The sequence below is a fragment of the Salmo salar genome, chromosome ssa18 (assembly GCF_905237065.1).
Source record: "Salmo salar chromosome ssa18, Ssal_v3.1, whole genome shotgun sequence".
Taxonomy (NCBI): Eukaryota; Metazoa; Chordata; class Actinopteri; order Salmoniformes; family Salmonidae; genus Salmo; species Salmo salar.
Window position 1 is genome coordinate 14438651 of NC_059459.1, and position 10880 is coordinate 14449530.

General features: G+C 43.8%; 1 protein-coding gene across 2 annotated transcripts; it reads right to left on the reverse strand.

Moving 5' to 3' along the window:
- Window positions 1-603: 603 nt before the first annotated feature.
- LOC106576686 (lymphocyte-specific helicase) lies at window positions 604-10432 on the reverse strand. Of its 2 annotated transcripts, none has more exons than XM_014153993.2 (23): window positions 10258-10432; window positions 9919-10019; window positions 8367-8485; window positions 8146-8268; window positions 6533-6574; window positions 6401-6425; window positions 6216-6277; window positions 6074-6115; window positions 5709-5933; window positions 5444-5626; window positions 5168-5311; window positions 4833-5029; window positions 4632-4728; window positions 4374-4535; window positions 4094-4236; window positions 3696-3840; window positions 3403-3486; window positions 3164-3283; window positions 2903-3019; window positions 2628-2787; window positions 1804-1900; window positions 1621-1697; window positions 604-1373 (listed from the first exon to the last, which is right to left on the reverse strand). In XM_014153993.2, the coding sequence occupies exons 1-23, from the start codon at window positions 10263-10265 to the stop codon at window positions 1279-1281; spliced, it is 2568 nt and encodes an 855-aa protein (XP_014009468.1). In that variant the 5' UTR covers window positions 10266-10432; the 3' UTR covers window positions 604-1278. The 2 variants fall into 2 exon arrangements, with proteins under 2 accessions (XP_014009468.1, XP_014009467.1); XM_014153992.2 differs by having other exon boundaries at window positions 8367-8488.
- Window positions 10433-10880: the final 448 nt, after the last annotated feature.

The following is a 10880-nucleotide window of genomic DNA, read 5'->3' on the forward strand; positions in this document are numbered from 1 at the left end:
GCAACAATGGAGTGGCTCAAGAAGCAGCACATTAAGGTCCTGGAGTGGCCTAGCCAGTCTCCAGACCTTAATCCCATAGAAAATCTGTGGAGGGAGCTTAAGGTTCGAGTTGCCAAAGGTCAGCCTCGAAACCTTAATGACTTGGAGAAGATCTGCAAAGAGGAGTGGGACAAAATCCCTCCTGAGATGTGTGCAAACCTGGTGGCTACAAGAAACGTCTGACCTCTGTGATTGCCAACAAGGGGTTTTGTCACCAAGTACTAAGTCATGTTTTGCAGAGGGGTCAAATACTTATTTCCCTCATTAAAATGCTAATCATTTTATAACCTTTTTGACATGCATTTTTCGGGATTTGTTTGTTCAAATAAACCTACCATTAGAATTATAGACTGATCATTTCTCTGTCAGTGGGCAAACGTACAAAATCAGCAGGGGATCAAATACTTTTTTTCCCCCTCACTGTACGTGTATGTGAAAACATGCATAGCCTTTTCAAAAGGCACATTCATCTTTTTTGGCACACGCCTACTGACAGACCGTCTGTAAGTAAGTGGCACCACGTTCCACTATTATAAGGAATAGAACTCACATGACCATAACCCATTCAGGAGATACTGTTTATTTTTTAGAAGAGGGGTTGCATACAAAACAATTAAAAGGGAACGGTCTCAGCTTGTAAAGAAATACCTTTCCTTACATAAAAGTGCTTGGAGTTCTGGTCCAACATACAGTATCAATTAACCCATTTTGTGAACTGAATAAGATATGAGTACAGCATTTACTTTAGCATGTATTGTGAAAAGTAAATTGGTTCCAATGCGAAAATGGGGTTTTTACAAAAAAATGACTTCCAAGTGAATGAGTCACTGCACCAAAAGTGGTTAAAAAAAGTCCAAACAGTATCCAACTCCACGACAAAAATAATATCAATGGCAGGTAAGAAAGATGTCAAAGCTGCAAGAATACTTTTGTTACATATAAGCAGCTTCTGGAAGACTGGTTTCAGTCTCCCTGGTTACAGACTCCACTATAACCAACAGTATTTGACAAACTCTACAACAAAAATAAACTTCCAACAAAAAGGCAGTTAATAACAGACGCATAAACTTTACAATGAAATACTCTTTCTTCTAGTATAAAAACAGTTGTTTTAGGAGGACGGCTTGAGTAAGTCCTCTGGTTTCAGTCTCAGTATTATAACCAACAGCAGTGTTGTGGACCATTAGGATCTAGCTCAAGAGCTTTTTGGTTATGCCTTTAGGAGTAGCTCGACTTCTTTCAAACACTGGTCAAGTTGATCTCAGATGATTCCTTGGCTTCGATAACCTTGAAGACTCCAACCTTCTCCTGCTTTGAGCTCCTCTTGGCCTTATCTGGAAGGAGACAAATGATTACATTTCATACAATTGAGCCCAAACAAAAGCTAGGTTTATATTCACAATAGATGTCGAGGGCTCATCGGGGGGCCATTCTACAGGGGACGGCACTGGAGCTCTACAGTGGTAAAGCATGCTGACAAAGGATCTGAGTATATTGTGAAGCAGGGGATCAAATACGTTACATTCTAGAAAGCACCACGACATCCCATTCCATGACAGTAGGCGTTTTAATAGAACTCACCTAGTAGGTCACTGCGGTCCAGCAGAAACTCCAGGTCCCTGTCACTAATGACCTTCCCCTTGGTGCTTTTCACCTCCCTGAGGAAGACGGTCATTAAATAACAATAGACTTCGACCAACTTACTATACATTTGACATTTCCTCTAGTGAGTTTCATAATGAACATTGATCGACAATCTCGTACTTCTCGTAATCTCTTGCACTGAGAAGATCCATCAGCTCGGACAAGTCAACGCAGCTCTTCGTCTGTTTGAGCTCAGCTTTTCCTCCTTTGAATTTGTCTGAAAAAAATAATAAAAGTACCAAAATATGAACACATGCACCTAAAAATAATAATAAACATCACCGCTACAATAGTCAGTTCTGAAATATTTAGCATCTCTAATGCAGGGAGGGGCAACTGATGGGGGTGGGGGCCGCCAATAAAAATCTGAACTCCTCATGAGCGGCAGCAGTGGCTCGCGGGTCTGCATACCCACGCGTGCAGTCAGGCCCTAGCATTTTGGGTGCCCATAGCAAAATTGTTGCCCGCCCACCCCTCGTTAGCAAAACATTTTAGCGGCCCCTCTTGACAGCAGATATAAACATTAAGTTTGAGTTTATTTCCTGCAATTCTACAAATTTTGCCATAGAGTGGAGAAATGTCTGCAGTTTTTAATATGACATCTGAGTGAGTGTGACTAACCAAATCAATGGGGGCCCCCTGGTCGGTATTCGATCATGATTACTATAAGTTTAGATAGGTTGGTAAATTAGTCTAGCCAGCTAAAAAATGTTCGCTGACAAGGGTGAGTGACCGTTAGTGACTGACAAGAGAACCTGCTGATTCAAAACCAAATTTCTAAATTGCACCATGTGTATTCTACCATTTTAACTTGGTCCATGGGCCTACAAAAGGGGGGCCAGGCCACCAGTTGCCCATCCCTGCTTTAATACATCTTCCATTCATGTGGGTTTTAGATTTCCCTCAATGTAATAGTTGTGTCCTGGATGTGGTACTCTACGCACTCTTGTGAATGACCATCTTCTCCAGTTTCCTCTTGGCGGAGGCTCTCTCCAGGATCTTCTGGTCGATGGTGTTGGCCGTGACCAGGCGATACACCACCACGGGTTTGGTCTGCCCGATACGGTGGCACCTATCCTGGGCCTGCAGGTCTGCCTGGGGGTTCTGACAGAAGAAGAGTCCATTCATTATCATATGGCACACATCCAGTCAGTACCAAACAAATAGTAGTAGGCAACGGTTGTTGCGCTCATCCAGAGGGCAAGAGTTCTACACCTACCCAGTCACTGTCAAAGATGATGACCGTGTCAGCAGCAGTCAGGTTGATGCCCAGGCCACCTGCTCTGGTGCTCAGTAGGAAGAGGAACACCTCTGGGTCAGACGAGAACTTTGTCATCTGCAAAGAAAATATGGAGGGATAATTGCACAGCACAAGAAAGGAGAGAGACTGCCACATGATTATAAGAGCTGTATGACTGCTTCATGGCAGAGTGCTTTAAGGGTAATTCCTTTGTGGGGAGTAGATCCTGCCGCTACTCACGTTCTCCTCTCTGTCGGCATAAGCCATCGTCCCATCCAGTCGGCTGTACTGGTAACCACGCAGGTAGCAGTAGTCCATTAGGATATCCAAGATGGACGTCATCTGGCTGAAAATCAGCACCTGTTCGTCCGCAATGTCGAGTCAGAAGTGGTCACAAACATCTCTCAATAAATACATATTCAAGCAAAAAGGTTGGGGTATTAAAATCCAACACTTGGACAAAGAATTTTTCAGTTTACCTTGTGTCCCCTCCTCTTCAGCTCTGGCAGCATTCTGTCTAGAATGAGGAACTTCCCAGAGGTCTGCACCAGTTGCTCATCAACCTGCAGGGGAAAGAGATTGAGGGTGAAACACAAGACAACGCATTTACAAATGAGCTACACCAGATGGCAGGCCAACTCCCTAAACGCTCTGACAAAAGTCTCTACTTAGCTACGATTTGAAGTCATGAATGCACCCACAACATTCATAGGCCGTGTCATTTCTACATCATTTTGTGCCAGTAGCCATTGAAATCCAGCGGGGCCTCTACCTTGAACTCCTGAGTGGCCGGGTCCAGTGGGTACTCTATGAGGTAGGGGTGGTTACAGCACCTCTTCAGCACCATGAGGATGTTCTGCAGTTTCAGGTTGATCTGGGAGTCTAGGGGCATCTGCACGTCCACCACCGGGGTGGGGCTGGAGAGGAGAGATAGGCAGCATGTTACACCACTGTTGGGGAAAATCTCAAACTCTAGTCTTTATGGTTCATTTATATTAAGAGGTGACATTAAAATGCGGTTGACATTAACAAAAATGTAGAAATGATACAGACTTGATAAACTACAATTGATACGACCTATTATGTAAAGGCACTGCCATAACAATAGAATCATCCCATTTATGGGCACAGCATTGTTTGCGTCACTACGATAGTAGAGGAGATTCTGACCTCAGCTCTGCCTCCTTCTGAACCCTCTCCAGGTATTTCTCCAGGTCATAGGGCGTGTCACCATCAGTCTCTTTGTAGTCCACAGGCCTCCTGGTCCTACGCTTAGGCCTGCCATCGGTCGTCAGCACCACTGGGGCCTCCCCCTGAAAGGGGACACGTCTCTTAGAAACATCTTTCAAAACAAAGCATGGCCTCAGAAGAAGTCGCCAATATTTTTTCCCCATTCTATACCCTTGTTTTTCTATAGTCTAACCATATGACAGTGAACTGAAGGTCTTACCTTCTCCCGGCCCAGCATTTTGGCGATGGTCTTGTTGACCACAGCAGTGTAAAAAGACTCCTGTTTGGCAGTGAGTGGGGCGTACACAACAATCTCTTTCTTGGGCGGCACCTCCAACGCCACGTCAGACTTCAGTCTTCTTAGCAGGAACGGCGTCAGAATCTGCAAATGAAAGAGAGTTTATGGACAATCTCCCTACTGGTTTAACCGTTTTACCTTTCCCAGTGAATTGCAGAGCTAGTCAGTCAGAGGGCTTACCTGGTGGAGCATGTGCAGGATGTTCTGCTCTCGTTCGTTAGCCACAACTTTTTTTGCATTCGATCCGATGGTGTCGATGTCAAACCACGACTCAAAGCTGTAGAGATAAGTAAAGTGCAATTAAGTTTACAAGGCAAAATAAAAACATACTGTGTAGTCCCATTCCAACAGTAGAGGCAAACAGACAGACATGTCCCTTACCTCTTGAGGTCATCAAACACCTCAGGCAGGAGGAAGTTGAGCAGTGACCAGAGCTCAGCCAGGTTGTTCTGCAGCGGCGTGCCTGTCAGGAGCAGTTTGTTGTCCGCGGGCAGCATCTTCAGTTCCCTCACCAGTCGGCAGTTCAGGTTCTTGATCCTGTGGCCCTCGTCCACGATCAGGTACTTCCACTGGAAGCGCTGGGGAGGAACAGCAAGAGGGGGTTATCAGTGAGATGCTGAATGGGTTAAATAGGTTTCACAACTTGAGGAAGGCAAATTTAGACATGCAACTTATATGCAACTCTTACATGATATGAGTAGGGGAGTTGGGCCTACCTGCAGAAACTTCCTGTCTATCATGGCAATCTCAAAGGAGGTCACCACCACAGGGCACATTTTGTGAGGCCCCTGAGGCTTATGAATCTGCTTTAACAACAACATCCTCTCCTTAGCAGGCCCATGGTACAGCTGTACTGACACCTGACAATTCAAGATGAACAAGGAATTGAACAGTTAAAATAAAGAGTAATTGATTGGCATATTCACTTTCAAATGGTATCAATTGCACAACTTCTGTAATACTTTGAATAGTTCTTTTTTTTTTCTTTTTACCTCTGGAGTGAAGCGCTTGAACTCATTGATCCAGTTGGGCAGAGTGGACAGGGGGGCCACCACCAAGAAGGGTCCCAGCACCTTTCTCTCCAGCATCATGGCCACATGGGCAATGCACTGGATGGTCTTCCCCAGACCCATCTCATCTGCCAGGATCCCATTGATACCATTCTCCCACAACATCTGGAGAAAACAAAATACACCAAGGTAATAACGAAATATCTCTATGATCAAACAAAATGGGCATAATCAACAGCCCACTTACCCTGAGCCACTCCACGCCCTCTATCTGGTACGACCTCATGACTCCCCCAGTGAAGAGCAGGGGCTGCTGGGCGGGCACGGCCTGCCCGTTCACTTTCCTGTCTGGGTCCAGCAGTTGTTTGGCATTGTCTCTCACAGCCTCCGACAGACGGCCCTTGATGTCAGCATTTGAGTCACTCATCTTTTCAATGTCCTCCGCTTCTAGCTTCTTCTTCCCAAGGACCTCCTGTTATTCACGGACAGATATATTGACATTAGAGCATCTGGGACATCTAGGACTCATCAACACTCTCCCAAGTTCTTGAGTCTAAGAGTAACAATCAGTTCAAAAATGCTCCTTGCAGTGTATAAACAAAAGTCCTTTACCTCGTCTTCCACTTTAGGTTTCTTGGCCTTGGACATAATTTCCTGAAACAAAAAGTAAAAAAATAATGACATATGCAAAAAAAGGTTGAATAGCGTGAAATAGGCATTCGTCTACATTTCAAAAAGAGACGGACACCCTTACCTCTTTAGACATGACATCAGCAATTTTGTAATCTTCCTCCCTCTCCCTTTTCTTTCTTTCAACTGAAAAAAAAAACAAAGACAAATTCAAGAGTCGGATATCGTCAATATAAAATTGTGCTTTCAACATCAACTAGAGGATTCAGTGTTCATGATGCAACGTAACAGGACACAAGTGCTGCCTACCTCTCCCAGTCTTTTTGCCAGTGCCCTGTGACAAGAAAATTGTATATATGTTTAGTGATTAAGGAGCTGCTGGCAGCAGTAAATCACAGAAACATAACAAAAAACACTCATAGGAATGGAAAACTCACTCACCTTTTGCGTCTTCTTTTCCAGTCTCTCTTTCTTCAGCATTTCCTGGGTTTATAGGGAAAATGTACAGTTAAGACACGGCTTTTTCAAATACTATTCAGACTACTTGGGTAAATATACAGTACCAGTGAGAAGTTTGGACACCTACTCATTGCAGGGTTTCTTTATTTTTACTGTTTTCTACACTGTAGAATAGTGAAGACATCAAAACTATGAAATAACATACGACAAGAACAGCTCAACTAAGCAAAGAGAAACGACAGTATCATTACTTTAAGACATGAAGGTCAGTCAATACGGAACACTTCAAGAACACAAAGTTTCTTCAAATGCAGTCGCAAAAACCATCAAGCGCTATGTTGACTCTCACAGGGACCGCCACAGGAAAGGAAGACCCAGAGTTACCTCTGCTACAGAGGACAAGTTCATTAGAGTTAACTGCACCTCAGATTGCAGCCCAAATAAATGCTTCAGAGTTAAAGTAACAGACACATCTCAACATCAACTGTTCAGAGGAGACTGCATGAATCAGGCCTTCATGGTCAAATTGCTGCAAACCACTATAGGACACCAATAATAAGAAGAGACTTGCTTGGGCCAAAAAACACAGGCAATGGACATTAGACTGGTGGAAATCTGTTCTTTGGTCTGATGAGCCCAAATGAGATTTTTTAGGTTCCAACCGCTGCGTCTTTGTGAGACGCTGAGTAGGTGAATGGATGATCTCTGCATGTGTGGTTCCCACCGTGAAGCATGGAGGAGGTGGTGTGATGGTGCTTTGCTGGTGACACTGTCAGTCATTTATTTAGAATTCAAGGCACACTTAACCAGCATGGCTACCACAGCATTCTGCAGCGATACGCCATCCCATCTGGTTTGCGCTTAGTGGGACAATCATTTGTTTTTCCAACAGGACAATGATCCGACACACCTCCAGGCTGTGTAAGGGCTATTTGACCAAGGAGAGTGATGGAGTGCTGCATCAGATGACCTGGCCTCCACAATCGCCCAACCTCAACCCAATTGAGATGGTTTGGGATGAGTTGGACCGCAGGGAAGGAAAAGCAGCCAACAAGTGCTCAGCAACTCCTTCAAGACTGTTGGAAAAGCATTCCAGGTGAAGCTGGTTGAGAGAATGTGCAAAGCTGTCAAGGCTAATTTGAAGAATGTGAAATTTAAAATATATTTTGGTTTAACACTTTTTTGGTTACTACATGATTCCATGTGTTCGTTCATAGTTTTGATGTCTTCACTATTATTCTACAATGTAGAAAATAGTAAGAATAAAGAAAAACCTTTGAATGAGTAGGTGTGTTCAAACTTTTGACTGGTACTGTATGGGTTTCTATGCATTTTCAGACAATCACACGAGTTGGAAAGCAATTATGCCCCAATTAAGGATAGCTACAGCAGAGTTATGCATGAACATAACCACAAAGGAGGCCTGGAAACGGCAAAGCTAAGGAGCTTAGGTAGTGACTGCCTAGATTCCTGTTCTCATTCGTATTTGTTCACCTGTCACATGATCAAATCACATCTATGGATAGGTAGTAGTTGTACAATAAGCTGTGCAAGAGGTACTTCTAATATTCCACTCCACTGGTATTAGGACTTACCTCCTGCTGCTGTTGCTCCATCTTGGTAAGAAGGAATTTAGAATAGATGTTACTTTTCTCCAGCAAGTGTTGCAGTCTCTTGAAGCGAATGTCATGAGATTCCTTCTCCCGAGCTTCTCGAGCCTTGGGGGGGAAAAAAGAGCAAATGTTGGCCATTGAAAACATTACCCCAATAACATCACTACAGTTGTTCAGACGTTTTTTCAACAACAAAAACTAACCTTTTTCATCATCTCCTCTTCTTGTTTCTCTCCTTTCTCCATCAACTGCTTCTCCTCTTCCTCCATCTCTTTTGTGATGACAACTGCAGACACTACAGCTTCAGCTTCCACACTTGCAGCTGCTGAGTGGTGATATGGTTAAAGTACACTACATGACCAAAAGTATGTGGACACCTGCTTGTCAAACATCGCATTCCAAAATCATGGGCATTAATATGGAGTTGGTCCCCCCTTTGCTGCTATAACAACCTCCACTCTCCTGGGAAAGCTTTCCACTAGATGTTGTAAAATTGCAGGGACTTGCTTCCATTCAGCCACAAGAGCATTAGTGAGGTCGGCAATGATGTTGGCCCATTTAGCTTAGCATGCAGTCAGCATTCCAATTCATCCAAAAGGTGTTCGATGGGGTTGAGGTCAGGGCTATGTGCAGGCCAGTCAATTTCTTCCACATGATCAACAAACCATTTCTGTATGGACCTCGCTTTGTGCACGGCGCAGTGTCATGCTGAAACAGGAAAGGGCCTTCCCAAACCGTTGCCACAAAATACAGAATCTTCTAGAATGTCCCACCGCACCGGAACCCGGAACTTTCTTGAACTGCATTGTTAGTTAAGGGCTTGTATGTAAGCATTTCACGGTAACACCTACTGTACTCGGCACGTGACAAATAAAATTTGATTTGGAATGTCATTGTATGCTATAGCATTCAGATTTCCCTTCACTGCAACTAAGGAGCCTAGGCCGAACCATGAAAAACAGCCCCAGACCATTATTCCTCCATCACCAAGCTTCAGTTGGCACTATCGATTGGGGCAGGAAGCGTTTTCCTGGTATCTGCCAAATCCACATTTGAATGGCGGACTGCCAGATGAAGAGTGATTCATCACTCCACTGCTCCAGAGTCCAATGGCGACGTGCTTTACACCACTCCAGGCCAAGCTTGGCATTGCGCATTGTGATCTTAGGCTTGTGCATGCCTCCTTTGACATGTAAATGCCTCCTTTGACAAGCCCCTGACAAACCGTTCTTGTGCTGACGTTGCTTCCAGAGGCTGTTTGGAACTCTGTATTGAGTGTTGCAACCGAGGACAGGTGATTTTTACACGCTTCAGCACTCTGTGGTTCCGTTCTGTGAGCTTGTGTGGCCTACCACTTCACAGCTGAGACGTTGTTGCTCCTACACTTTTCCACTTCACAATAACAGCATTTACAGTTGACCAGGGCAAAACATTTGATGAACTGACTTGGTGGTATCCTATGATGGTGCCACATTGAAAGTCACAGCTATTCACTAAGGCCATTCTACTGCCAATGTTGGGCTATGGAGATTGCATGGCTGTGTGCTCGATTTTATACACCTTTCAGCAACGGTGTGGTGGAAATAGCCGAATCGGCTAATTTGAAGGGGTGTCCACATACTTTTCTATATAAATCGTATATGGTTATAATTTATATTAAGTGAAGAATTGTCATTAGGAGGCAACCTTTAAGGGGTAGTAGCTACTACAAGTTAGTAAGCCACCGATGGCCAATGAATGAGTGTCTTCACTTACCATTTTCAGGCAAAGTCTCCTCCATAGCTGTACCCAGCGGTTCTTCAGATTCGTTAGGCTTCGGACAATGAGGAGACATGCTTCGGGTTTCTTCCTTTACGCTGTTTAGTAAATATTACATGAATGAGAGTGAGACAAATAACCGCGCATGTGTAAATTGTATGGCAAGTAAGAAGTTCAGCGAGCTAGCCTTGAAGCTACGAAACACCACACTAACGTTACCGACGTCATAGCGATTTAACGTTAGCTAGCTAGGGCTACTAACGTTAGCCTAGCCCTAGGTTAAATCTAACGGTAGCTGCATGCACAAAGACCGTTTTGAAACAAAACAGGACTTACCAACTCATATTGGGGGAAAAAGTGCCAAACTAGATATGTAGCAAAATAAACTATTTCCCTGGGATATTTATTTTTGGAAGAACTAGCTAGATATAGCAAGTTATAAAAACAAGTTACACAAGCATTCAGCAATCTGTCTGTGTGTGATGACTGACTGTAGAATTAAGGAGGCGGGGCTTCATAATTTCGCGCCAAAGAGGATGAAACTAATGTTAAAGACAGGGGGATCTGATATATTGCAAAACCCAACAGTATTTCTATTTTTGGTTTGCAGAACATCGAAAGAGAGAAGACTTGATTATATGATCATGAGTAAGATCATATTACATTTTCACTCGCAATAAAATTGTTCAGAATTGAGATATGAAATCGCTTCATGAAACATCTACCCCTTAGGATCATATATCTAAAATCCAATGTATTAATATTTCCCGCGAACTACTGACCAAAGATACCGGTTCCGCAGAGTACGGTCAAAGTTTTTTAAAATAACTAACCCATTGTTCTATCTGCAGTGGTGCCCCCAGAAATGTTTCATGGGGTTGCCAGATGGGGCCACTGAAAATCTTGGGGTGGCACACCAAAACCAAAAGCCATAAATGAATTTCACAGTAATGCCATTA

Excerpts from the sequence above, each read along its gene's own strand:
- LOC106576686 (XM_014153992.2), bottom strand. Across the intron at positions 4,729-4,832 it reads GTGTTTGATGACCTCAAGAG|CTTTGAGTCGTGGTTTGACA; the intron begins GTAAGGGACATG and ends TTATCTCTACAG. Across the intron at positions 1,374-1,620 it reads GGACCGCAGTGACCTACTAG|ATAAGGCCAAGAGGAGCTCA; the intron begins GTGAGTTCTATT and ends GTCTCCTTCCAG.